This window comes from Esox lucius, chromosome 7 (assembly GCF_011004845.1).
Source record: "Esox lucius isolate fEsoLuc1 chromosome 7, fEsoLuc1.pri, whole genome shotgun sequence".
NCBI classification, from domain to species: domain Eukaryota; kingdom Metazoa; phylum Chordata; class Actinopteri; order Esociformes; family Esocidae; genus Esox; species Esox lucius.
In genome coordinates this window covers 14,274,277-14,299,646 of record NC_047575.1, presented here as the reverse complement: position 1 = coordinate 14,299,646, position 25,370 = coordinate 14,274,277, and the positions used below count along the sequence as shown (strand labels likewise).

Sequence of the window (25,370 nt, the reverse complement as noted above, 5' to 3'; positions counted from 1 at the left end):
AATTTGTGTCCATGTCTAGTGTGAGTGATGCGTGCGTATGTCAATGCGTGCGTATGTTCTTTTTGTACATGAGTTCTTTAAGCGAGGGTGAGAATGGAGAGGCTTCTTTTCATTCAGTCTTTCACCAGCTCCTCATCCCCTAAATGACTTAGGTTCTTTGCTTTGGTGTCCATTTACCTGACTGGCTGCCTGTGTTCTGTCGCTGGTGCTTTGTTGCCCTCATGCTCCTCTTGTGGCAACACAATGAGGTCCCTGGGCTCTGATATGCTGACACAACTGCCAAAGCAGATGTGATTTGAGGATGATTTTCGAGATGCATTTTACTGCAGTACACCACCTCTGTCTAGCACTCGTTAAAAGAACCATGAATAGTTATGTTTGATCATTCTCTTCCTTGTGGTTAAAAAAAGTTGGTGAGACCAGAGACTTCCTTTGCATTTTGCAGGGGTATCTATTGCCTTTAATGACATGTCAGTGTTGAGGTCTTGCTTTCCTATTTCCAGGCTGTTTTGCAGGTAATTGCCACTGTGTGTGAACCCTGGTGTTGATGGCTTGTCCTCTTTTTGTTGCTTTTTAAGTAGAATGTTTGTATGTTAATAACAAAGTGAAAAGTATTTGGACTTGATGATATGGAGCACTTTCGAGGCTGCTACACCTTTTTCTTTTGTTATTTTTTTTTTAAATTGTGTTTTGGGTTTTTGTCTCTGGTTATTATTCTTATTTTTGTATTTTTGTTTTGGAGGGAAAAAATATTGAATGTATTCCAAAAACAGAAATGTACACCAGTGCATTTAGAAGAAGCCAGACTTTAATCAAATCTATTTCCAGTAAGGTGGAGAGTTGTGGGGATAAAGTATTAGAATCCCTCATGATCAGATACTGTACAAGAAACCAAGGTGGACTCCGCTGAACACACTGCCTTCACTTACTGCTCTCTGAAAAACCTATTGTAATAACATGAAGACATCTTTCCATCACTAAACATTGTCCTCCTTGTAAAGTGTGGATACAATCCCTTGTGGGAAGGAAATTCAACAAAGCAGCAAATCCTTTCAAATGCGATGGACTTACATACAGAGGAACTGGCATGGAAAATGTAGCAGTAATTTTTCAAGAGAAATGTCTCCTTTTTATCTTTTGTGAATGTCTGAGTTCCTACTTTTCATTAAGAATCAAATTTCTCTCCAATTGCAGTCTTGTGAAAATGGAGAGTTTAAAGATTTAGGTAGAGGAATGATCGGTACTTCAACTGCAAACTGAAACAATCTTCGCTTTAACCATTTTTTGTTCCTTACAAGTCTGGATTATATTTTATTAAAAAAAGAAAGGCAAAAAAATGTATTAAGAGGAAAAGAAGAGAGGATTATTTTTTTAAAGCTTGACAACGACCGTAGTATGTCTATCATTAGACTCCTGTTCTTCACCAAGGAGACATCAACGGATGGAGTGAGATGGGCAGAGAGAATGCAGAGGGAATGGGACTCAACTATATTGACTTCCTTCACTTTCTCTTTGTCTGGAGAGACTTGTTCATCGGGCCAGCCTTCTGCCGTCCTAGCCCTGGCTCATTGCCCATAGGGTGGGACTATGTGACCGGAGGTTGCCTGATCTCTTTTAAAGAGATTCATTGAATGTTCTGGAAAAGAAACTGAACCATACTGGAGAGAACTTTTTGTAACACAGGAGTACGTTTGGAACCTTTTGAAATTACGAACTACTAGACATTGAACTGATGGAGGGAGGGGGTAATCTGATTAATCTTCTGCTTGTTGGCTTCAGTACAGAAGGAACAGTGTTGGGGTTGGCCAGGTTTGTGGACTACCTAAGATGCCCTGTCTTGTATTTATCCTTACTGGACAGTACTCAAGGATGGCTTTTCCCTGGACATTTTCCACAAAAAAGGATAACATTAACAATGACCTTGACAGAAGAGGACCAGATTTCTTCAGGGTACCAGAATGATTCTGTGCTGACCTCCAGAGAGCCACAAAAGGCAAGTTAAAGATGTTGCTTACCATGTCAAATGCATATTCATTGATAAAGATTTACTTTTACTGGCTTAATAGGTTACTGGCTACCTGAAGTGGCATGTAGGACAGGTAGAGGCACTGGGGAGCTGCATGACTGATTTGACTGGAGATGGGATTTAATAGCCTGCTATACCAGTTGTAATGATGTGTTCAGTGGAGAGTTGTGTAATTAATAGGTTCCTCAGGATATGTGTCCATTTAATGAGGTTGGACATCTAGATATCCAGCCCACTGACCCTCATGCAATACCTGGGGGAGGGGGGGTGGGTGGGGGGCTGGGACAATATTAGTTGATCAGAGGTTTTGTATTTAATCGTCCATGTCTTAATAGTCTTATTGTTTTTGCAGGCCCAGAAAATACCTCATGGATGACTTGGTTGTAAAGGAGGTGTATTAGAGGCTGAGACCAGTGGACTGTTATACCCTGGAGAATTAGGCTGCTCTGGACCACAGCTGGTCATGAGATGGTCTGAGAGGAGCAGTCTGTAGAGAAGAGACTCCACGAAACCAGCTTTGTCCTGGACTAGACTTGACAGGGAGTGACTGAGCTCCGCTGATCAATGTCTCAACCAGGAGTTATGAAACACATAAACACCTACATACATGGACTCTAAAAATGACTTTAAACATGTAATGTACAACTATACTCATGCTCTGTTACATTCATACACAAGACACACAGATCTGGCATGTTTCAACTCCTGGATGTATATAGTGAACAATTTTGTCTTTATTCATTTTTTTGTGTTTGTCGATTTGAACTTTTGATTTTACTTGCCTTAAATGTACAGAATTCCCCCCACCCTCTGAAACCAGTGCTAGAATAGAGGCCATACATGAGAATGATAAAGCGGCCATATAATTCCCATTAGGATATATACACAGGCAGCACCATTGAGGAAATCTCATTTCTTTTATGATGTACTGATTCTGCCTGTTAACCCATTTGGACACAACTAACCGTCAACAGCTGTGATCAACCACTTGAGTTGGATGTTGCACACAGTTGCCTCATTTAACATTTTGGAAGTCCTCCATGGTGTTGCCCATGCTAAAACTGCCTCGTTAGTTGGATGGAGTTAGGTAGGTTTGGGAAATGTTTTGCTCTTCTAACAGAATTAAAGTTTAAAAACAATAATACACCTGTCACTTTATTAAGTAAACTTACCTAGTATTGACCCCTTTAGCGCTCTTGTTAACAAAGTGTCTTTTACCACAAATCTGCTGATCACTGAATTTTGTTTGTTGCGCCATTCTCAGCAATGTTGTGAGACTGTAGTGCATGAAAATCCCAGGACATCCGCTGTTTTGGGTTTTTTTTTGTATTCTGGAACCGCCTTGTCTGGCACCAACAATCATACCAAGGCCAAAGTTAAGTCTTTCCCATTCTAATGTTTAGTTGACAAATCTAAACCTATTGACCATGTCTGCATGCTTTACACATTTGCAGCCACACTATTCACTGTTGGATTGTTATGGTTAACATGCAGGTGTACTTATTAAAGTGGCTGGTGAGTGTATAATGCTAAAATTATTAGAAGAAATTTGTCATGCAAAATTTGTCTAAATATGTTTTAAATGAAGTGTTATGGATATTTGACCATGTCACTACTCGACAGATTTTGAGATTGGGGTGGTGGGAATTGTATATAGCCAAGTTTTTTCTTTTGAAGAGAAGTGTTACAGAATAAATAAACTGTGTGAGATGCAAATGAGCGTGTTGTCAGATTGCTTCTAGCCTGACAGTTTCACATGATGAACAGGCAACTTCTGCTGCACAGTGCTGCCATTCCTTTTGGTTACTCTTCCCTCTTTAATGACGTGTTCCAGAAATTGTAATTTCTGCCAGTAGTTTTGAAGTACTGCTCATGAGCCAAAATGTTTTTATGGAGACTTCTGAGTCATCCATTTTCTTTTACTGTCTTTAAAATGTTATACAGTTCATTCTTGTTGCAAGGGGTCCTATGATTTAAATCCAATTTCTAACATTTTTGTTAGTATTAATAAGTAGATTTTGAATAGCCTGCATGGCTTTCCATGTCACCTTGTGGTAGGTTGTAAGTTTTTTACATGCTGAACAAAGAAATGTAACCACATTGAGAAATGTCTAATTTGCAGTTTATATGGAAATCCAGTCAATTGAAATGTATTCATTAGACCTAATATTTGGATTTCATGACTGGGAAATGGACTGTCACAAACAGTCCATTTAGTGCCCTTCATAACTGACCTTAAAGTAAGGATGGATCAGAAAAGCCTATCAGCATCTCATGTTATCATTTGCATCATACAGCACTAAACATCAGAGTTGATCAGACTGTTTGGTGGTGGCTTTTTGACTATTGTCCCTCTGTGGCTTTGCCAAGTTCCAGACATGATCAGTGAGTGAAGTCTGGAGAGTATGCTGGCCTTTGGCCACCCAAGACATTTCCAGGTTCTAGGAATTGTGAACAGATTGTTGCAAAAATGGGCCTGAGCAGTATCATGCTAGAACATGAGGTGATGGAAATCTCATCCCAGTACAGACAATGGGCCTCAGGATCTCATCCCAGTATTTATACATTTAAACTGCCATTGATAAAATGCAATTTATCGTCTAACTTTTGTCTGCCCATGTGATAACCCCACTGCCAACATGGGGCACTGTTCAGAATGTTGTCATCAGCAAACTGCTCGCCTTCACAACAGTATACAATAATCTGCCATTCACCCGGGCACAGCTTAAACTCTTTGTGGACGGCGCTATTCTCCAGCTTGCCAGTTGCCATCAAGTTTGATTATTTCCCTACGAGTCAGTTACAATGCCTGGTCAGTAACTGCCACCCAGCCAAGATCCCGGAAAGACAAACCATTCCTGATGGCTTGTGTAGAAATTATTTGGCTGTGCAAACCTACAGTTCTGAAGGTGGCTTGTATCAGACAATCCAGCAAGAGAAGAAGCACAGTATTCTTGGCTTGAGACATCTGTGGTATTGTGTTCGGTGGCAAAACAGTTTATAGTACAGTGGCCTTTTATTGCCCTCAGCAATAAACGGACACTCTAGATGCTCCTGTGTAATGACCATGCTGTTTAATCAGCATCTCTATATGCCCAACAAGTGGATGGATCATTTTGGCAAGGGTGATATTCTCACTAACACGATTGTAAACAATTTGGTGCCCAAAATTTGAGAAATAAGCTACTTGTGGGTATAGAAAAAGTCTGGGGTCTTTTATTTCAACTCATGAAACATGGGATCAACACAACATGTTGTGTTTATACTTTTGTTATTATACTAATCAGGTCTGGACGTAAACAAGTCATATTGGCTATAAGTGTGTACTCAGTGCGTAGAAATTATAATAAACATATTTACATAATTGTAACTTGCCAACATTCTTCATCAACAAGAAAATTAGCAATTTGGAACTGTTGACAGTAAAATAAGTGGAAATGTTGTTCCCATGTCTAATATAATTGCTGCATATACTTGCAACATTGTGTCATTTTTTCCCAGATTGAAATTGCTATAAAATCAGTTTATCAACCTATTTCAATGTGGTTTCCAATGTTGATCTACAACTTAGGGCAGCAGGGTAGCCAGTGGTTAGAATATCTATTCAGTAACCAAAAGGTTTGTAGATGGAGCCTGAGCCTGCAAGGTTAACATTTGTTGTTCTTGAGCAAGTCAGTTAACCCTGTTTGCTCCTGTAAGCAATGAGAACCATTGCTGTAAAGCGTATGTATCTATTTCTCCATGCAGTTTAACAAGTTGCCACGTGGAGGCATGGTAGGTTCAATTATGCTCCCACCTCGTTATACTCGCTTTTCCTTTCAGCTTTCCCAGTCATAGAACCGCTGGTATTGAGTCGCAGAATTGTTACGTAGTTAATTATTACCATATGCTACAGAATAGCTGATGGGGGAGCATAGCTTTCCCCTGAAAATCGGTCTTTTAATAACCAGCATTTATGTTGGCTGTAGTGTCCGGGCATGTAGTACGATATATTGTTTCTTTGACACTTTCATCAGCAGAAACTCAAAAGTCTACCTTCGGAGTCTGTCTGCTTTCGTAAAGGTTTAAGGATAATATATGTGATATGGGGATAATGGGAAGTTGTTCAAATTATGTTAATATCTAGGAATCCTCTCAATTTGAGTGGTGCCAATTAGCGGGCTACACTGGATGAACCTAGGCTGGCATAGCTGGGTTACTCAAGTCCATCCCTCCCCCTTTCCATCTCTCCTCTATCAGTGTGCAGCACAGTAGCCTACGAGATTTTGAGGGCAGAGCGTGGAGGGAGAAGGATGCAACCAACCTAATGCCGTATTATGAACAGGAGAAAAGACCTATCGGGAAGCTGGCTTTGTCCAGAAGGAGTTTATCAAGGTGCAATATTTTAAATGCGCCAATGTTTACTGACTCTTTGTCATTATTGAAGTTTGCCTGAAGAAGTTTGATTTGATTTTCTTTCAGGATTGTGCCATAGCGACATCTTTGTAAGCTAGGCTACGCTAAGACGCAGAAAAAAAGAACATAATGAAGACAACTGTAAATGCCTTAAGGTTAAATATTCAAGTGCTGCTTACACGAGCACGAGGAAAAGCGACGATGATCAACTTGGGTCAGTGAATGCTGCCTTTTATAGCTTATACAGACCAGTCCAATTCTGCAGCCTATGCTTGTGCAGTGACACTGGCGCGAGCAAGTCAGTGCATTGCAAGGTAGGCTATGCCACTTTGCGAATCAAGATAAACTCCCGCGGTGTAAAAATGATTATCCCCAAGTGTTCAGCCATTCACTCCGATAACACCGACAATCAGCGCATTCTTTGATTGTCCGAATCTGTCATATTTTGGAGAGGGATGGACAGTGCTTATCATCGCTCAGTTGCGTCCGTTATTGCTGGACGCGTTTCAAACCAGAAAGCTGCATGTGGCCACTAATGCACTTCAAACTCAAGAGTGGTTGACACATTGTATCTACACATTCCAACTCCTGTTGATTCTCTCTGATACATTTTGATACGTTTTACCTGTGGTTCCCGAAGTCACGCCACAGTTGTGCGTTCCAAGGGATTTAGTGAACTTTGTTCGTGGTCTCCTAGCGATTCTTCGTCTGAATCGATTCCTTTCTTTTTCGGGGAATAAAATGGCAGGAGAGACCCGAGGAACGGGGATGGCTTTCGCGCATTGGGACGGCTTGGGGATTATTTTTATTTTACTTGTGGACTTACTTGGAACAGCTGCAAGTAACATGGAACCTATTTACTGGAATACACTGAACAATAGGTAAGTGGTTAAACTCACTATTTCAGATGTAGGCTGTAGGTTCCCCTCGAAACATGTCGATTGACTGAATAGCTTGCATAATGAGGCCTACGTCGTTTATTTACTGTCATACTAGGGGAAACGGTGGGTTATATACGTGACTTTGCAGTCCGTAGAGTGGTTTGGAGATAGACATTGGACGCAATACAACCATCTCCTGGGGAACATAGACTCCTAGGAGATAGCTATTATTAATTTTAGAGAGCCTCGATTGCAGGTCTCGTCTATAATTACACGGGTTTATTCAATATCCAAACTCAATAAGGCTAAAGTACATATTGCTGGTGGAGGTGAGAGGTGGGGACTGGGGATAATGCCTACATTGGTTGAAGATTAGCCTACTGACCGCGGACAACTATCCCTGGAGTCACCTAAGAGATTCTATCCAGGGAAGTCGCTCGCTATCTTCAACAGAGATGCATGTCAAATAGTTAAATATAGCTTGTGCTATTGTAAAACTATATTGCATAGGCTAACCTTCTGAGCCTATGAAAATAAAGACACTGCTCCCGGTGGTTGTTAAGTGGAGGAAAGCGAATTTTTGACACACTTATGTCAGAGTTGACTGAGAGAAGGGTGGTCTTCACGCATGATGTAAGCGTAAAGGGTCGCGTGCATGCAGTGTGTTGGTTCAAGCCTCTGTTCCCGCTTTGGCGGACTACTGCTGATTTTGGAATCCACGCAAGGGGGAAGTGATTAAAGTCGGCGAGGACTTGGCCAGGATGTGTCCAAAACTGTTCGAGCAAGATCATCAGTTATTACATTTCAGACTTTCACCTGTTCTCACAGGCCTGTGTCGAAGTCCATAACTGAAACAACTCAACTGAAAATGCAAACACTGTTTTCTAAATGGTTATGCATTTTTCGCGACGAAACTAATTCAAATGAATATATCGTAGCATCTTTTTCTCGATGGTGTGTGCGTAATTTCATCCAATTTGTGAAAGAAATGTGTGGGCTTAATATTTCATTTCAGTGGTCTGTCCAGTACGACACTGACATGAAAAATAATGTAGGCTATTGCGTTTGCCATTTGATTTACTTGTTGTGATAACAAAAACTGTGTCAAAACGACAATGTATTCTTAACGATTGAGATTTTCATACAATATGTCAGGGATATTCTACTCTTAACCTACGAAGTCCAGAGAATGCTGGTTTTGTTTTATCTCATTACTTGTAACCCCCATGGTAGCCCAGGTCTAAATAAGTCACTGATTAGTGGGTTCATTGCGACGACATGGTTTGGAACAGGTCTTGAGGTCCAGAGGTGAATTTGCAATTGCGATGCTTCCTTTTGCAATTTGTTGTTGTATTTTTCATCCTACCTAGTGACATTCCTAAAGGAATCGCAATTGGGGTTTAGATTTTGTCTTTTACTAAGTCGTGTCATGCATGTCAATCAAATACAGTGGGCGGCGTTTCGGTAACATGGTGAGTTATTAGGCTACAATGGCAAATTGGCAACGGCAAATGTATTTGCTGGAGAGGACCCTATTGAGCTCATATTAACTAATATAGGCTAATCGTTAATATATGTAGAATGCTTGGTAACTAACTAGTAGTTGCTTGTACGAAGAGGCACTAGTTCGTCCATATTAGTCCACTGCTCGCTAACTTACGGACTAGAAGATAACTGTACATGAAATGCATCGTGAAAACCCTTTAGCTGGTAAGTGGTTATTTTTACGTTTGAAAGCTACATATCAGCTGATCCGCTAGAAAGCTATGCCTAGTTATGCGTAGGTATAAAGTGATAGGGATCACTACGAGGTATGAATGTGGCTGTTCTAAGAAGTAGCTTATATGAGATTTATGAATGCAAGCCATCATGCTTCGTTGTGGAGTTCCATATACAATAAAGTAATATGTTTATTGTTGTGCCCAGCTCTCTCGATCCCTCTCAGCGTGTCTATCTGTTGAGGAGTTCCACATGTACAGTTGTGCTTATAAGTTTGCATACCCTGGCAGAAATTGCGAAATGTTGGTATTGATTTTGAAAATGACTGATCATGCAATTTTTTGTTGGCATAGATTTTTCTATTTAAGGATAGTAATCATATGTAGCCATTTATTATCACATAGTTGTTTGGTTCCTTTTTAAATCATAATGATAACAGAAATCCCCCAAATGGCCCTGATCAAAAGTTTACATACCCTTGAATGTTTGGCCTTGTTACAGACACACAAGGTGACACACACACAAGGTGATACACTCAGTTGAAAATGTCCCACACCTGTGGCTTTTTAAATTGCAATTTGTGTCTGTGTATAAATAGTCAATGAGTTTGTTAGCTGTCATGTTGATGCACTGAGCAGGCTAGATACTGAGCTATGTGGAGCTGAAAATAACTGTCAAAAGACCTGCGTAACAAGGTAATGAAACTTGATTTAAGATGAAAAAGGACATAAAAATAAAATTCAGGAATCTCTTCATACCAAGCCAAAGTAAGGTAGACCAAGAAAGATTTTAGCCAAAACTGCCAGAACAATTGTTTGGGATACAAAGAAAAACCCACAGGTAACCTCAGAAGAAATATAGGCTGCTCTGGAAAAAGACGGTGTGTTTATTTCAAGGAGCACAATACAAAAATGAGATGCATGGTCGAGTTGCCTGAAAGAAGCCTTTACTGTGCCAATGCCACAAAAACTCCAGATTACAATATGCCCGACAACACCTTGACACACCTCAGTTTCTGGCACACTAAAGGCACAGGGAATTTAGTGAAAATTGATGGCAAGATGAATGCAGCATGTTATCAGAAAATACTGGCAGACAATTTGCATTCTTCTGCATGAAAGCTGCAGATGGGACGTTCTTGGATCTCTCGACAATGTTCTTGATCTCTCGACAATGATCCTAAGCACAAGGCCAAGTTGATCCTCCAGTGGTTACAGCAGAAATAGGTGAATATTTAGGAGTGGCTATCACAGTCTCCTGACATTAATAACATCGAGCCACTCTGGGGAGATCTCAAACGTGCAGTTCATGCAAGGCAACCAAAGACTTTGCATGATCTGGAGGCATTTTGCCATGATGAATGGGCAGCTATGCCACCTGCAAGAATTCAGGGCCTTGTAGACAACTATTACATAGGACTGTATGCTGTCATTGACACTAAAGGGGGTAATACACAGTATTAAGAACTAAGGGTATGCAGAATTTTGGGGGTCAGTTCATTCTTTTTCTTCATTGCAATGTTTTGTTTTATGATTGCCATTCTTTTATGACATACAGTTGAATGTGAATCCCATAAGAAATAAAACCTGCTCACTCATGTTGTCTTTACAAATAATACATATATTACCAATTCTAAAAGGGTATGCAAACTTTTGAGCACAACTGTATGTAGCCTACTGTAGACAGCTGTGGGGGACATCTTCACTGAACAAAAAGCGAATTTACAAGTCAGTATCCCATATTACTTAAACTACATGGATAGAAAGGTTGACAGTTTGCATGGAGTTGTTGCGAGTCATTACTTGGCACTGAAGTAAATCTTCCCTGTGTGGATTATCCCTTCTCAACAACAGTACTCCAAGGAGTTTCCCCTGTTGCCATCATGTCCTAATTCATCTTCCTTCAACAGAAGTGTGCACTTGTATGAAAGAAAATTAGAGAATTGGGACTTAGCCTGTGTGGTCTTTCCATCACCTATACACATGTTGCTGAGGGCTACAGGGAAATTACAGAAGGGTGTCAGATTAGCCTTGCGCTTGTGGGTGGATTTTGCACAGGGGGAAGTTATTGCCGTAGTTTTGTAACTGGACTGCCTCCCAGGCATGATCTAATTGACCCTTTCAAAAAAGTTACCTTTCACTGCTTTAAAAAGTACATTACACAGCTTTAGCCCGTGATAGCCTGGTGCTCACCTGTCCAGCTAAATTATACTCCCACTATATAAGGGAGACTGTATGGCAGGGTAGGGTCCACAATATAATAAATCAAATTTTATAAATATTGTAGTCCATGATTTACCAGAACATATTGTTATTGTTACAGTTTTGAAAAATGTAATCTGCAGGCGCCAGTTTGGGTGACTTTGTTTGGGCTTTATGGTTTGAACTGGAATTCTACAGATTCCTTTGAGTCCTTGTTGCAATATGATCTCCAATGAATTGTACTGACATTTAAAGGTGGACTATGCAAGTTGGCTCCTCCTATCGGTAGTGAGTTGAATATCTGTTCAATAACTCCATTAGGATCTGACACTATCACAATTTACTACGAGCAAACTGACCGGTTTGATGCACTGTCACCGCTGTCTCCTCCAACCATCTATGCTGGATCAATACCACAGACATTCCTGTTTGATGGTGTCGAAGTTGATGGGCCTTTTCATAACCTTAATAAACAAAATAAACCGCTTAACCAATCAAAAAGTAATATGGGATCTTTTTTGCAATCTATTTTGTTAGATGCATTGCCATGTTTCAGAGACTCAATGATGGTTAGCTAGCGAACTTGAAAGCATAATCATGCTATAGCAAGCTAGTGATACTACATGACCGTAAGACCATTGACAGGGAAATAATATGAGAGTTTTGACCAGTTGGCACAAGGCTAAATCTAGCTAAAGGCTAAGTAATTGAATTAGATTTGGTAAATTAACACACAATGCATGTTTTTTTTTCTTTACAGAGAACTCCACAAATATTAGCTAGGTTGAAACACTATTTTCCAACAGGAAATGGAATAAAGTAGTGTCAGCTGGGACACAATTTAGCAAGCTAACGTTAGCTTATCGTCTTGACCAAAAACTTTGGAGAAGCCTTCCTGAAAGTTATCTGTGCTCCCATAAATAAACAAAACAATTATTTTTTCAGTCGAATTATTTTTTCTCCATCATCATTAATCTAGCACTAACTTCTACATAGTTTTCCTTGACTTTCTAGTTAAAGCTACAATAGGTATTTGATGTTACCTTACTTGTCCAGTACAAATCTTTCAGCCGTTACCTTCTAATAAACGCCAAATCCATATTTACCCTCATTTTACTACGTGCTTTGTCTGATGCTGATTTTGCTGCTGTGTATCTTTGTTTAAGCAAAGCATGGTCATGTTCCTCTGGGGACCACTTCTGTAAGAAAAATATTGTCCATCACTTTTTCATTTTTTTTTTTTTTACGATTTCTGTATGATATCAGCTACCCTAGGACAGTGAAATGTTTTACCATAGTCACAACATGGTCCATCATGCAATTTCATTTTCTTTCTGAAGCCACCTTAGGGCTATTGGAAAACCAATGTGATTATGTAAAGAAGTGAATTTGGCCTTTAGGCTACTTCCATACTAATTGATCATTCAAATGTATTTTATAAGGCCTATTTTAGATCTGTTGTTGACACAAAGTGCTTATACAGATACCCAGACTAAAACCCCTAAAGACCAAGCAACCAGATGCACACTGGCTTGGAAAAACCCTAAAAACCTTAATAGCGTCTATATATTTATAGTAAACACACCTAAATAGCAAACACAATATCTTTATGATGGTAAACCAAATAGAAATATGAAGGATTTAGGTCTATCATTTGTAGGTACTGAAATGCATCAAAATGGTTTAGTGCAGAAAAGAAAACATGCATTGCTTTTCAATTGCACACCGTTGCATGTTACATTATTACACCATTAATTTCTTTCCATAGGATGATTTTTTTGTTTGGTTTCCAAAGAAATGTAGCTTATCAAAGGAGAGAATTGAACCTATTGCTGAGTGCTAATAGATCTAACTTCTAATTGGGAACATATTAAATATATGCTGCATGGATTTGATTGATGTATTCAATGTATTTTTTTCTGTTATCATAATTACTCATGGCATTTAGCCTGGAAATCCGAAATCCTACTCTCTTCAGAGTGCCAGATGACATGAAGGACCCTGTATCTTGTGCACTAAATGATGGCAGTTCAACTCTGAAGGATCTGCAGATATGATTTATAATGCATGTACACCGATCAGCCATAACATTATGACCACTGACAGGTGAAGTGAATAACAGTGATAATCTTGTTATCATGGCTCCTGTCAGTAGGTGGGATATATTAGGCAACAATGAACATTCTGTCCTCAAAGTTGATGTGTTAGAAGCAGGAAAAATGGGCAAGCATAAGGATCTGAGCGACTTTGACAAGGGCCAAATTGTGATGGCTAGACGACTGGGTCAGAGCATCTCCAAAACTACAGCCCTTGTGGGGTGTTCCCAGTCTGCAGTGGTCAGTACCTATCAAAAGTGGTCCAAGGAAGGAAAAGTGGTGAACCAGCGACAGGGTAATGGGTGGCCAAGGCTCACTGATGCACATGGGGACCGAAGGCTGGCCTGTGTGGTCCAATCCAACAGACGAGCTACTGTAGCTCAAATTGCTGAAAAAGTTAATGCTGGTTCTAATAGAAAGGTGTCAGAACACACAGTGCATCGCAGATTGTTGCATATGGGGCTGCATAGCCGCAGACCAGTCAGGGTGCCCATGCTAACCCCTGTCTACTGCCGAATGTGCCTAGGCACGTGAGCATCAGAACTGGCCCACAGAACAATGGAAGGTGGCCTGGTCTGATGAATCACGTTTTCTTTTACATCACATGGATGGCTGGGTGTGTGTGCATCACTTACCTGGAGAACACATGGCACCAGGATGCACTATGGGAAGAAGGCAAGCCAGCAGTGTTGATGCTTTAGGCAATGTTCTGCTGGGAGACCTTGGGTCCTGTCATTCATGTGGATGTTACTTTGACACGTACCACATACCTGAGCATTGTTGCAGACCATGTACACTCTTTTGTGGCAACGGTAATCCCAGATAGCATTGACCTCTTTCAGCAGGATAATGTGCCCTGCCACAAAGCAAAAATGGTTTAGGAATGGTTTGAGGAAAACACAGAGTTCAAGGTGTTGACTTGGCTTCCAAATTCCCCAGATCTCAATCCAGTTGAGCATCTGTAGGATGTGCTGGACAAACAAGTCAAATCCATGGAGGCCCCACCTTGCAACTTACAGGACTTAAAGGATCTGCTGCTAACGTCTTGGTGCCAGATACCACAGCACACCTTCAGAGGTCTAGTGGAGTCCATGCCTTGAAGGATCAGGGCTGTTTTGGCGCCAAAAGGGGGACCTACACAATATTAGGCAGGTTGTCATAATGTTATGGCTGATTGGTGTGTGTTTGACACACCAAATCCAAAACGGGACATTTAAAACAAGGTTCCAAAATGCGTCTTTAAATAGGCAGAGGAGACATTGGCAAAATCAGTCCTAAAAGTGAATTTGCACTTACATATTGTACATTCAAGAACCAAGTGGCCAAATCTAAAATCACAATACTGTATGAAATGAAAAAGTTTGACTTAGTGAGTAAAAATAAGGGGTATTTAAAGGTGCCCTATGCAACTTAACGCCACCTATCGGCAGAGTTGTATATATCGGTCCTGTAACTCCATTTGGATCTGACATTTTCATTACTAACTATGAGCATACTGACCTGTTTGAAGCAGTGTCACTTCCAACCGTCGGATGCTGGAATAATTAACACAGACTTTTGTTTCAAATGGGGTTAAAGTTGATGGGCCCTTTCCATAACTACGGAACACAGAATAAATAAAGTAAATAGCTAAACCAATCAAAACATCATCTGTGCTATCTACTGCGTTAGTTGCAGTGGCTATCACAGTGATCCATCATAAGTCATGCAGTGTTTCCCCTACTTTTCCAGCAGAGGGTGGGGGGGGGGGGGGGGTACCATGTACCTCAGTCTCTCTTGCTTGTCAACTTTATTTTCCTGACATTATTTTACATTACTTTATTAACTAAACCCTACTAATAACGTAAGTCCTCCACCTCAATTAACCATTCTCTCAAAAAGTGATCATGAATCGCCTCCCAAATGATGAGGATTTCGTACAATACATTCATTGCAGCACACACTTCTTTTTTCCGCAAAAAGGATCCCTTGTATTTTACAGTAGATGGGTGGAAAATATAGTGTGGTTGGATTTCTAATACAATCCCTGTCCATAGCTAATGAGCACCAGCAAATAAACAACATTAATTTTATATTAGATATGTTCTCTAGATTAATAAAAATAATTCAAACTGCTCCAGCTTATAAAATTCTTAACCTTATGTACAGTATTATTGAAACAGTAATTTGTTTAGTTTATATTTTTTCCAGTTATTCCTTTGAAAATGTAAACAATACACACTATATAAGTATATCACGTGGACTTCACTGCAAACTTATTTTGAAGGCAAAATACGAAAAACTGAAATCTTATTGTAGCCAATTGTAGCTATCGAGTTCTAACAGTTAGCTAGCTTCTTACCTTTGTCTCTCAGACTGGCTGCTTTTTGTCAATGTAACAGCCACTTTACTGAAAGTTCCACACAGTCAGCATGTGCACAGACACAACCAGTTATGTTTCCCTGACCTCACTTGCAAGCTTGATTCTCTTAACGTCGAGTGCAGTACATTATTGCTATCCGCTGATGCTTGTACTACTGTAAACTACGTGTGATGGTAAACTGTGCTCAGCTTGGTAAATAATATTCTTAAAAACATTCTGAATATTTTGTAAAAATATTTTTTCAGCGGCAGAACATCACACTTTAGCAGTGGTTGAACGAATCTCTGACATAGACTGTATAAATAATGGACGACGCCCTTTCGCTCTTTTCCATTGGTGAAAAATGAAGCCACCAGTGTCCTGATACGGCGCTGACATCTTGGACTTGCGTCTGCGCAGATAGCGATCTTGGGACCAGTTCTGCGCAGTAGTTATGCGCAGTAGCGAGAAGGAAGTAAAGCAGTAAAGCCGCGAAATCAAATGCCCCACCCCTGTGCCCCGCCCTCACTCTCCCTCGCAGAATGCGCATACCGTAATCAATCGCAAGTCCAAGTACAGTACAACCTTTGCTTGTTAAACCTAGACGATATGTTATAGCCTAAGTTACATCATGTTTAACCTTAATTTAGAATAGGCCTAATACAAAAATAATTGGTAACTTCTAGCTAACGATCAACTGCTAGCTATTAACATGGCTATTAACGAGGCTTGTTGTCTTTTAGCTAACGTTAGCTAGCCCATTACATTTATTTACTAATTAAATAGCTTATAAATTTAACTTACTGAAAAAAATTCAAAGATCGATTGGAAATGCCAGATCGGTTAGCACAATGTACTGCAGAACAACCCATTATGTCCGTGTGAAATTATATCAATTATAGAAATTTAGAGATTAAATGTAAAGTTCCAATCTCCTCAGTCCTCCGAAGATTCAGTGGCTCCTCGGCTCAGATAGCTGTCAATCACAGCTGTGAATCACGACGTCACACCACCGTTTTTAGAGCATTAAATAACTAACTAAAAACAAACTTATTTTAAAAACAAACTCTTGAATTTACATTAGCGTGATACAAACTACAGTAAATGACAGAAACCAGCTTCGGAAAAAATATATTTGAAGGGTAATTTAATTGTTTAGTTGGTCTCGCGTCCCATTGAATAACATGGGGAGGGCGGGGTTTATGACCTATACTGGGACCACTCACCAGGGGGCGATCGAGACGTTTTGGCTTCACTTTTCAGGGTTTGTGCGGCACGCTTGATCTCTGATTACAGTAAGCGGGAAACACTGGTGATGGATGACTATGGGAATTCGGCCTGTGTGTCACCTCATATTCATACCCTAGTGAAACAGGAAGTTGTGGCTTATCACTTGTGATAGTTCGACCTAGAGTCATATTTGGGTGAAATAATGCTTACCCTTGTTGTTGTTCATGAAGGCCCATGGAGTCATTTTTCATGAAAAGCCATTATTCAGGAATTAGCATTGTTAGCACCAAGGTTCGAAATTAACGGCATCCTGTCATCCCCGAGAACGATGCAAAATGTCTCGGACGGTTCAACATAGACTTACAAAAAGCATTCACCAGTGGTTCCATACAAACATGTTTAAACACAAGGACGATGAAACCATCATATTTAGCTTAAAAGGGAATTAACTATGAATAACTAGCACATTAAAAGTGCTGCAATGTGTTCATCTGGAAGATGGCTGTTTCTTAAATGTGCACTTGATGCGAGTAGTTTTTGTACTGTGAAGGATGGACTGACTATAGCTAATGGGGGAAATGAAAGAGGGAAAATGAAACGATAGGATTGTGCCTTACTGCTTTAGGACAGTCAAATAAACGTTTTGTAAACCAAATAGGAAAGAAATGCAGGTTTCAATGGTAAATCAGAAAATGATCTAAATTTTTTCTGTGGTCGGATTAATTTTGGCTATGGGCTATAAGAAAGCTAAAATAGCCTATGTAAAACTTTCAGGTTTGAAACAATGATGCCTGGCTAGACATCGTTATGTAATTACTTAGGTTATGAAAATGCAGAATCATTATAAAAATGGAAATTATTGTATTGTTGGGTATTTAGGTATATTAGAATGCACATTTCTTCTGCAGACTGAGGTTGCGTATTCCGGGGGTTGCTATGGTAATTCCAGGAGTTGCTATGGCAATTTTGATCTGTATCTAATGACCAACCTTAGTCTGAGCGTAGCTAGCAAACGTGAACTAACTTCGCTAGCTAGATACACCAAGCTGCTTACTTGCTGACTAAGTACAGGGAGACACGTTTGAGCTATATTTTGCTGGCGGACGTTATTGTTAGTTACTATATGATGAAAGTGTGGGTGAAGCAGAGAAAGATAAGTCTTGTGGTGTTATGTTGTTTAACCGGGCAGCTAGTGGTGGAATAGAATATCTCAGCGTCGTCATCTTCGTCATTTTATTTATGTAATGTCAACTGACTGTGTCAGAAATAAAAAAAATACTTTAAAATTGTTGCAAATGAACTTAAACCCATGTTGGTATTTCAGAATGTAAAAAAATATATAGTATTCTAATTTTGGGACGGGACAGTGAGGGACAAAAACTTAGTTGCGAGCCCTGGTTAGCGTTGCCAAAATTAATTAATTGAAACTTTGCATCCTGAGCTACAAAAGCTGCGTTGCAAACGGAAACCAACTAAAAAAAACGTAGTAATCTGTCGCGCTTGCATCGTTCTTTTTTACTGCATACTAACAGCTGGCGAATTTGATGACGGACGGTATGCAAACTGTCTGTCGTCACACATTGGTAGTTGGCGAATGTTAAGAGGTTGTTCCGGGTAGTCAGTAAAGTTGAACCTTGTCGAAACTTGAAAAAAACGTGGATTGATACCAAAATTGACCTTTAAAAATATGAAGTTCATTTGAAAATAAGATGTATATAGTAAAAATGAAAACTTGAGATAAACAACTATGTCGAACTATTTCTTTACATTTTCGTAACCACTCAGGTGAACTTAACGTAAAATATGAATGGAAATATACTTTAGTTAGATTTTACTCATAACACGTTCTAGGGGTGCGAATAATTCACAGCCTGTTTTGCTCAAATTTACCAAGGGTGCCGATATTTTTAGAGGGCACCATAGGTCTGCATTGAGGTGGGGGCCAGAGGGACAGACAGAGCTCTGCTGAGAACCTCTCATCCGTATGGAATCTAATGTTCCTGGGATATCTGAAAAGGGCAGTGTGTTTACTCATGGCCTATTGGACAGCTTCTCCTCAGACTCCTGATGGCCAAGACGACCAACGCACGGAATACAGACACACACGGAAGACAGACACACACAACGATACAGACACACACAACAATATAGACACACACAGAATACAGCCACACAAGAATGCAGACACACAAGAATACAGACACACATGACAATACAGACACACACGACAATACAGACACACACGACAATATAGACACACACAGAATACAGCCACACAAGAATGCAGACACACAAGAATACAGACACACATGACAATACAGACACACACGACAATACAGACACACACGACAATATAGACACACACAGAATACAGCCACACAAGAATACAGACACACATGGAATGCAGACACACATGGAATACAGACACACATGGAATGCAGACACACATGGAATACAGACACACATGGAATACAGACACACCTTCGGTCCAGACACACAGAATATCACACTCTAAATGAGGATGCACACATAACCCAGAATGTCAGACAGATCGACAAACAGACCAACCGACAGATCGACTGAAATAATTCACACAGACAGATCACACTTTAACATGGACACTGCAGAGACAGACACACACACATGCACGCGCACACACACTCCCAATGAAAACAACAACATGGACAATGCAAACTGACACGGTGGACAACCAATGGAGCCCCGGCCCGGCATAGGAAATGTATACTGACAGACAGATGAAGCAAGTCATAGAGAAGTATCCCTGCACTCGGCAGAGAGCTGCCTGTGTGTGGTGGGTTGGAGTGGGTGGGTTGGAGTGGGTGGGCGGGGTTAGGTAGTGCAGGGGGCCTCTGACATCTGAGGCAGAGTGGTGTAGGCTCAGTAAATGACTAAACGCTTCTGAGTGCAGCCTGTCTCTGTGCATCGCTCCAGGGGAAGTTGTTGTACATCTCTCTCCTTCAAATGGGCATTAAACATTAATCCTTCACAGGCTGCTCAATATTTAATGAATTGCCTGCTAATTGGCTGAGGATAAAGGCCTGGTTAACTAGGCTAAGTGTTTCAGATTAAAACATTTTAAAGATTGGGGAAAGAAAGGAAACAGATACAGTGTCAGAAGAGTGAGGAAGGGGCAGGGGGCGTTTGAGGATGAGCTTCCCGCATCTTTGCATGTGTTCAGCCTCATTACCCCCCAATTACTGACAGCCAGAGTCAGTTGAATGCTCTCAGAGTTGTTGCGTGTTCCAAATCTTATCGTTTTTTTTGTTGTCTTGTTTGAGAAAGGAGTGCTTGTGCGTCTGGATGCTTTGTACGTGTGTGTGTGTGTGTCGTTCCCAGGGGTGTGGGTTTCATTGTTATGGGCCGTGTGTATTTCCTGTCAGTCACTCAGCGGCTGGATCACTCAGGGTGTTTAGACATTGTTTACTCATCCAGTGGTGAGGAACTGTCCGACCCTGTCCTCCTGTGATATCTCCCTCTCAGACAGCCGCGTGTGTCTGGTTTACGTCGAGCGCTTAGGCGTGTCTGCGTTAGGCATGTGTGTTTTCCAGTCTAAATATTTAACAGATAGATAGTCTCGATTGAACTGTGGAGAATAAACAGTGTCAAATGAAGGGAGGCGATAGACACTGCAGTGGGTATGCGTTTGAATGGGTGAACTGTACTCCAATGTATGCAAACTTGCAGTGAATTGCTTGTTTATAAAACAGGGTGTTTTTTTTCATAGATTTGTGAAAGTGACTTTGGAAACTGCACAAAATGGGCTATACCACTTGACCTCGGATTAGGGGTGTGAGAGTAACAGTGGATAATCCTCCTACACAACACACACCCAGCACTCCCCTCTTGTGGAGTGCTCCACTGTCAGTCAGACAACAAAGCAGTCTGTGAGGGGATTATACTCTTTCTCTCGCTCTCTCTCCTCTCTGCCTCTCACTCCCCTCTTCTGTCATCTCTTAATTACTAGTGTTCACCCTGTCATCACTAACTTAGTAGCTCCGTCTTTCCCTGTGTACAATGTGTTTTTAACCTATCAACCACTTTCTCACCTATTCACAACTTTCAGGTGTAATGTGAGCGATGATGTGGAGAACGTTGCCGCTGTTGTTACATAACGTCATTACCACAAGGAACAGCGACAAAGCCGTCTGGAGCAGACTCTTTAAATCAAAACCTGACCAATGTGAATGTTTCCCGTCATGGGTTACCAGTCTGTACACTGCTTAAATGTGTATGCTGAATCTAATGTTTATTGGGATTCCTGGCAGCAGACTAATCTGATGAAACATTTTCATTAATCCAATGGCTTCATCAGCTCTGGGACATGGACAGAATGGACAGAGTGATGAGTAAATCAGTTTAAGGCTGTGTGATATAGAGGTCTTTTTTTCTCTTACACATACACCTACTGGAATGTATGTGTGGCTTACACCCACACTAACAGTTGCTCTCTTCATTTTACACACCCTCATAGTTACCTGCCAGTATCATTTGCAAATCCCCTTTCACCGTCCTCCTCGTTTTTAATTTTCTGTTTCAAAGGTGCTTCCCTGGCATGCCTTCAAAGCCTTGGCAGAGCATGAGAGCGTGTTGTGGAGAATGGAGTCATTTCGGTCTTAAAGATTATACTGATGATGGTTTCACTGTGAGGTGGGGCGGAAAAGTATCACAACGTTCCTGTTACCTCCATATGAGGTCGATTCTTAGAACACTGCATCACTATAATGAAAACACATGCTTGGCTTTCCCTTATTTTTCTGCTTGTTTGATCTGAATCCTCTCAACCCTCCCTCATCTCCCTGTTCCTCTCTATCCTGTCTCCCATGTCTTTCTGCTCCTCGCTCCCTGTTTCATAAAGGTTAAGTGGCACGAATAATCTTGTTTCTAGGCCTTGCAGACCGTTATGGGTAATTGGGGGACCATGGAATGAAGGCCCAAGAGCCATGTCAGCCATAAGAATACACATAAACAAACCAATCAGGCCCCGGACATGTAGTTGTTTTAACAAACCAGAGCCATGTTTCCCTTTCTACAGCACCTAATTGAACCCCTTTCTCTCTCTCTCTGCCTTTCTGATTCTCCTCATCTCTTTTCTTCAGTTCTCTCCGTCTCCTTAGTTGCATACTGATACATCCGTCTTTCTGTTTCAAATACACACACTTCTCTCCAAAGAAACTTAGCATTGGGGGAGAAAAATATAGCAAATAATGCAAGCCCAGACGTTCCCTGAGGTTCTAATGTGTGTGCGGAAGACGTGAATGAAGAAGACGAGGGGGAGAGAAGATGAAGAGGAAGATGAGAACGTTCAAGGGAGTAGTTCTTTCTCCTCTGTGCTCTTTGGCTTTCTGCTGCACTCATCCTCCAAACAAAGGGAAGTTACATTGTTAGTCTGTTAGTTTCATCTTTAATCAGCATGGTTTAATCATTTACTGTATTTTAAGAGCGGCATCTGCTAGGGACTGACTCATGGGGTGGGAATGTGGTGACTATCTCTTAGCCCCTTACTCATTAAATAGCACTGATATGGGCTCAAAACAACACTCAGAAAGTACTTCAGATAAAGCAGCAATCACTTAGCAGGTCTGGGGGACGAGTCCTGAAAGCAGGACCGTTGTGACAGCACTTCACCAAACTGTGCTGCTTTAGGGGGTTGACGTCACAAAGTTCACATTTCTGGGCCCGATATTGATGTGTTAACCAGCAGAGCGTTCCCAGATGGGATTGCTCTCAGTGACAGTGTTGTATGGTTTATTGACATGTAATTAACCACGGCGTAAAACCCTGAGAGCTCTGTGTATGCAGTGCTAAACCATGTTCCACCTCATGCCTATGAAAGCTATTCTTTAACGAGTCAGGCCACCCTCAATGTGTCCACCCTGGGCGGGCGGGCGGGCTAAGGTTGGGTTGAGATGGTGCCGGCCTTCCTTGGACCCGAGCTGACTAGCTGGTTGAGTGGAGCTCTCCCGGTACAGTTGTCCTCTATACAGGCGCTCCGGACCGGGGTTGGGGGATTAAAGGGGAGCTTTCCCTGAAAACAAGTCCAGCAGAGCGTTGAGGCACACTGGTGTCGGCAAACATGGAACTGGAAGTGTATTCACAATAGCGTTAGGGGGGCTACAGCTGGACCTGGAGCTAACACAGTGCAGTGGGTGTGAAATAGGAGGCGAGGGCGCAGGCACGCAATGAAGCAAACACCCACATTCCCATAAACACTGGGCTATGGAGGCAGCCAAAGGCCATTTCAATCTGCCCACATGAGCAACACACCAAATCCTGGCGAGCGCAGCATGGATCGCAATTAAAAGCTGTCAATAACGAAAACACTCTAGCAAATGTAGACCCGGCCTGAAAGTCGAGTAAATGATGGTTGCCCTTTCTTTTACCTTCTGCTTTGTTGTAATGACTGATGGATTCATACTGACCAGTTTTTATCTGATATTTAGATTAGGGATGCAGTCTTGATTCATCATTTATGGCACATCTTCAAAAACCCTACCATGAATACTGAATCAGAATCCGCTTCATCAGCGAAGAATAGGGCACTCATTTAACATTGTTTTAAGAAAGATAAGTTAAAGGAGGAAATGCAGTATTCATGCAGTTTGCTTCAATGACAATGTGAGATCAGACAAATGAAAGTTTCTCCAGATGAGCATCAAGCAGCATTTCAAAGGAGCCAACTGTTCTTTCTGAAGCCCACATCCATGTTGAATATGACCGCAACCCGTTCTCAGTGCCTATGTCCCGCCGTGCTGTCCCTCTAATCCCAGTAATATCAAGAGGACCATCCAGAAGTCCACACAAAAGACCTAGAGTCTTCAATTCCAGTCTCAAACATAAGCCTGAACCAGGTCAACTCTGTGGACCAGACCTCGTCAGGAGGTGACCTCAGGTTACAGTTATGACAGGAGAGTGACATTGCAAGGTTCGTTTCGATCACTGATGTCACGTGTGTAGGACAAGCCACAGACAAGCTTGATTGGCTTGCCATACAGTGTGACTGGGACGTTGAGTCACGGCAAGCTTGACATTAGCTGGACGGATAAAAATAGCACATATTTGGAATGTGCCAATAAGGAGACTTAAATAGCGCAAATCCAAGTGTTGTTGTGGAATACGTGAGTGTGTGCGTGTGGAGAAGATAACAAGGTACAGTGGTGTGACTCAATTACCCATCTCGGTGTCACAGGGAGCTGATTACTTTTACCTGACTCAAATGCATCATTCTCTACTTGCTTGGCTAAATGGGTCCATGTGATGGTTGCATGCTGAGAACAAGATAACTGTTTCTTCAGGATGTGCCCTGACTCATTCCCTGTTCTATCTGTGTAGATCTCCTGACTGTTAAGCTCAGGCATCTCTAACTGCCTGTAGGACCAGGAAAGGACCTTGTTGGGGTCTAGGCAGAACATGGCTAAAGAAAGGGGATAGGTTTGAAGACATAGAGGTTAAACATTAGCCAAGCCAAAGATAATGGTACCCAGACTAGGTTAAACCTAGCCTAGGTGAAGATAATGGTACCCAGACTAGGTTAAACCTAGCCAAGGTGAAGATAATGGTACCCAGACTAGGTTAAACCTAGCCAAGGTGAAGATAATGGTACCCAGACTAGGTTAAACCTAGCCTAGGTGAAGATAATGGTACCCAGACTAGGTTAAACCTAGCCTACGTGAATATAATGGTACCCAGACTAGGTTAAACCTAGCCTAGGTGAAGATAATGGTACCCAGACTAGATTAAACCTAGCCAAGGTGAAGATAATGGTACCCAGACTAGGTTAAACCTAGCCAAGGTGAAGATAATGGTACCCAGACTAGGTTAAACCTAGCCTAGGTGAAGATAATGGTACCCAGACTAGGTTAAACCTAGCCTACGTGAATATAATGGTACCCAGACTAGGTTTAACCTAGCCTAGGTGAAGATAATGGTACCCAGACTAGGTTAAACCTAGCCTAGGTGAAGATAATGGTACCCAGACTAGGTTAAACCTAGCCAAGGTGAAGATAATGGTACCCAGACTAGGTTAAACCTAGCCTAGGTGAAGATAATGGTACCCAGACTAGGTTAAACCTAGCCTAGGTGAAGATAATGGTACCCAGACTAGGTTAAACCTAGCCAAGGTGAAGATAGTGGTACCCAGACTAGGTTAAACCTAGCCAAGGTGAAGATAATGGTACCCAGACTAGGTTAAACCTAGCCTACGTGAAGATAATGGTACCCAGACTAGGTTAAACCTAGCCTAGGTGAAGATAATGGTACCCAGAAAAATTCATAGCGTCTTCTACTATAGTATCTGACACAGGAAAAAGTCAACATTAAAATAGCAGGCAATGATTTATTATCATCCTCTAACAAACAGCACAAACCCTTGTTTCCCTGTCTTCCTAAACACCTTGATCTGAGGAAAAAGAGAGAGAGAGACGATGAGAGGAGCCTGCAGCACCCTGGTTAATTTGTCTGCTT

General features: G+C 41.3%; 1 protein-coding gene across 2 annotated transcripts in view; it reads left to right on the top strand.

Moving 5' to 3' along the window:
* The first annotated feature begins 6,257 nt into the window (after positions 1-6,257).
* Positions 6,258-25,370, top strand: part of efnb3a (ephrin-B3a) — a 34,372-nt gene continuing 15,259 nt past the window's right edge. The window contains exon 1 of one of the 2 annotated variants that reach the window (XM_010894640.4): positions 6,258-7,302. In XM_010894640.4, the coding sequence (XP_010892942.1) occupies positions 7,163-7,302 (140 nt within the window). In that variant the 5' untranslated portion in view covers positions 6,258-7,162. Of the gene's footprint in view, positions 7,303-7,936; positions 8,257-25,370 lie in introns of those variants that run through there. The other variant, XM_010894641.4, reaches the window with a different exon arrangement.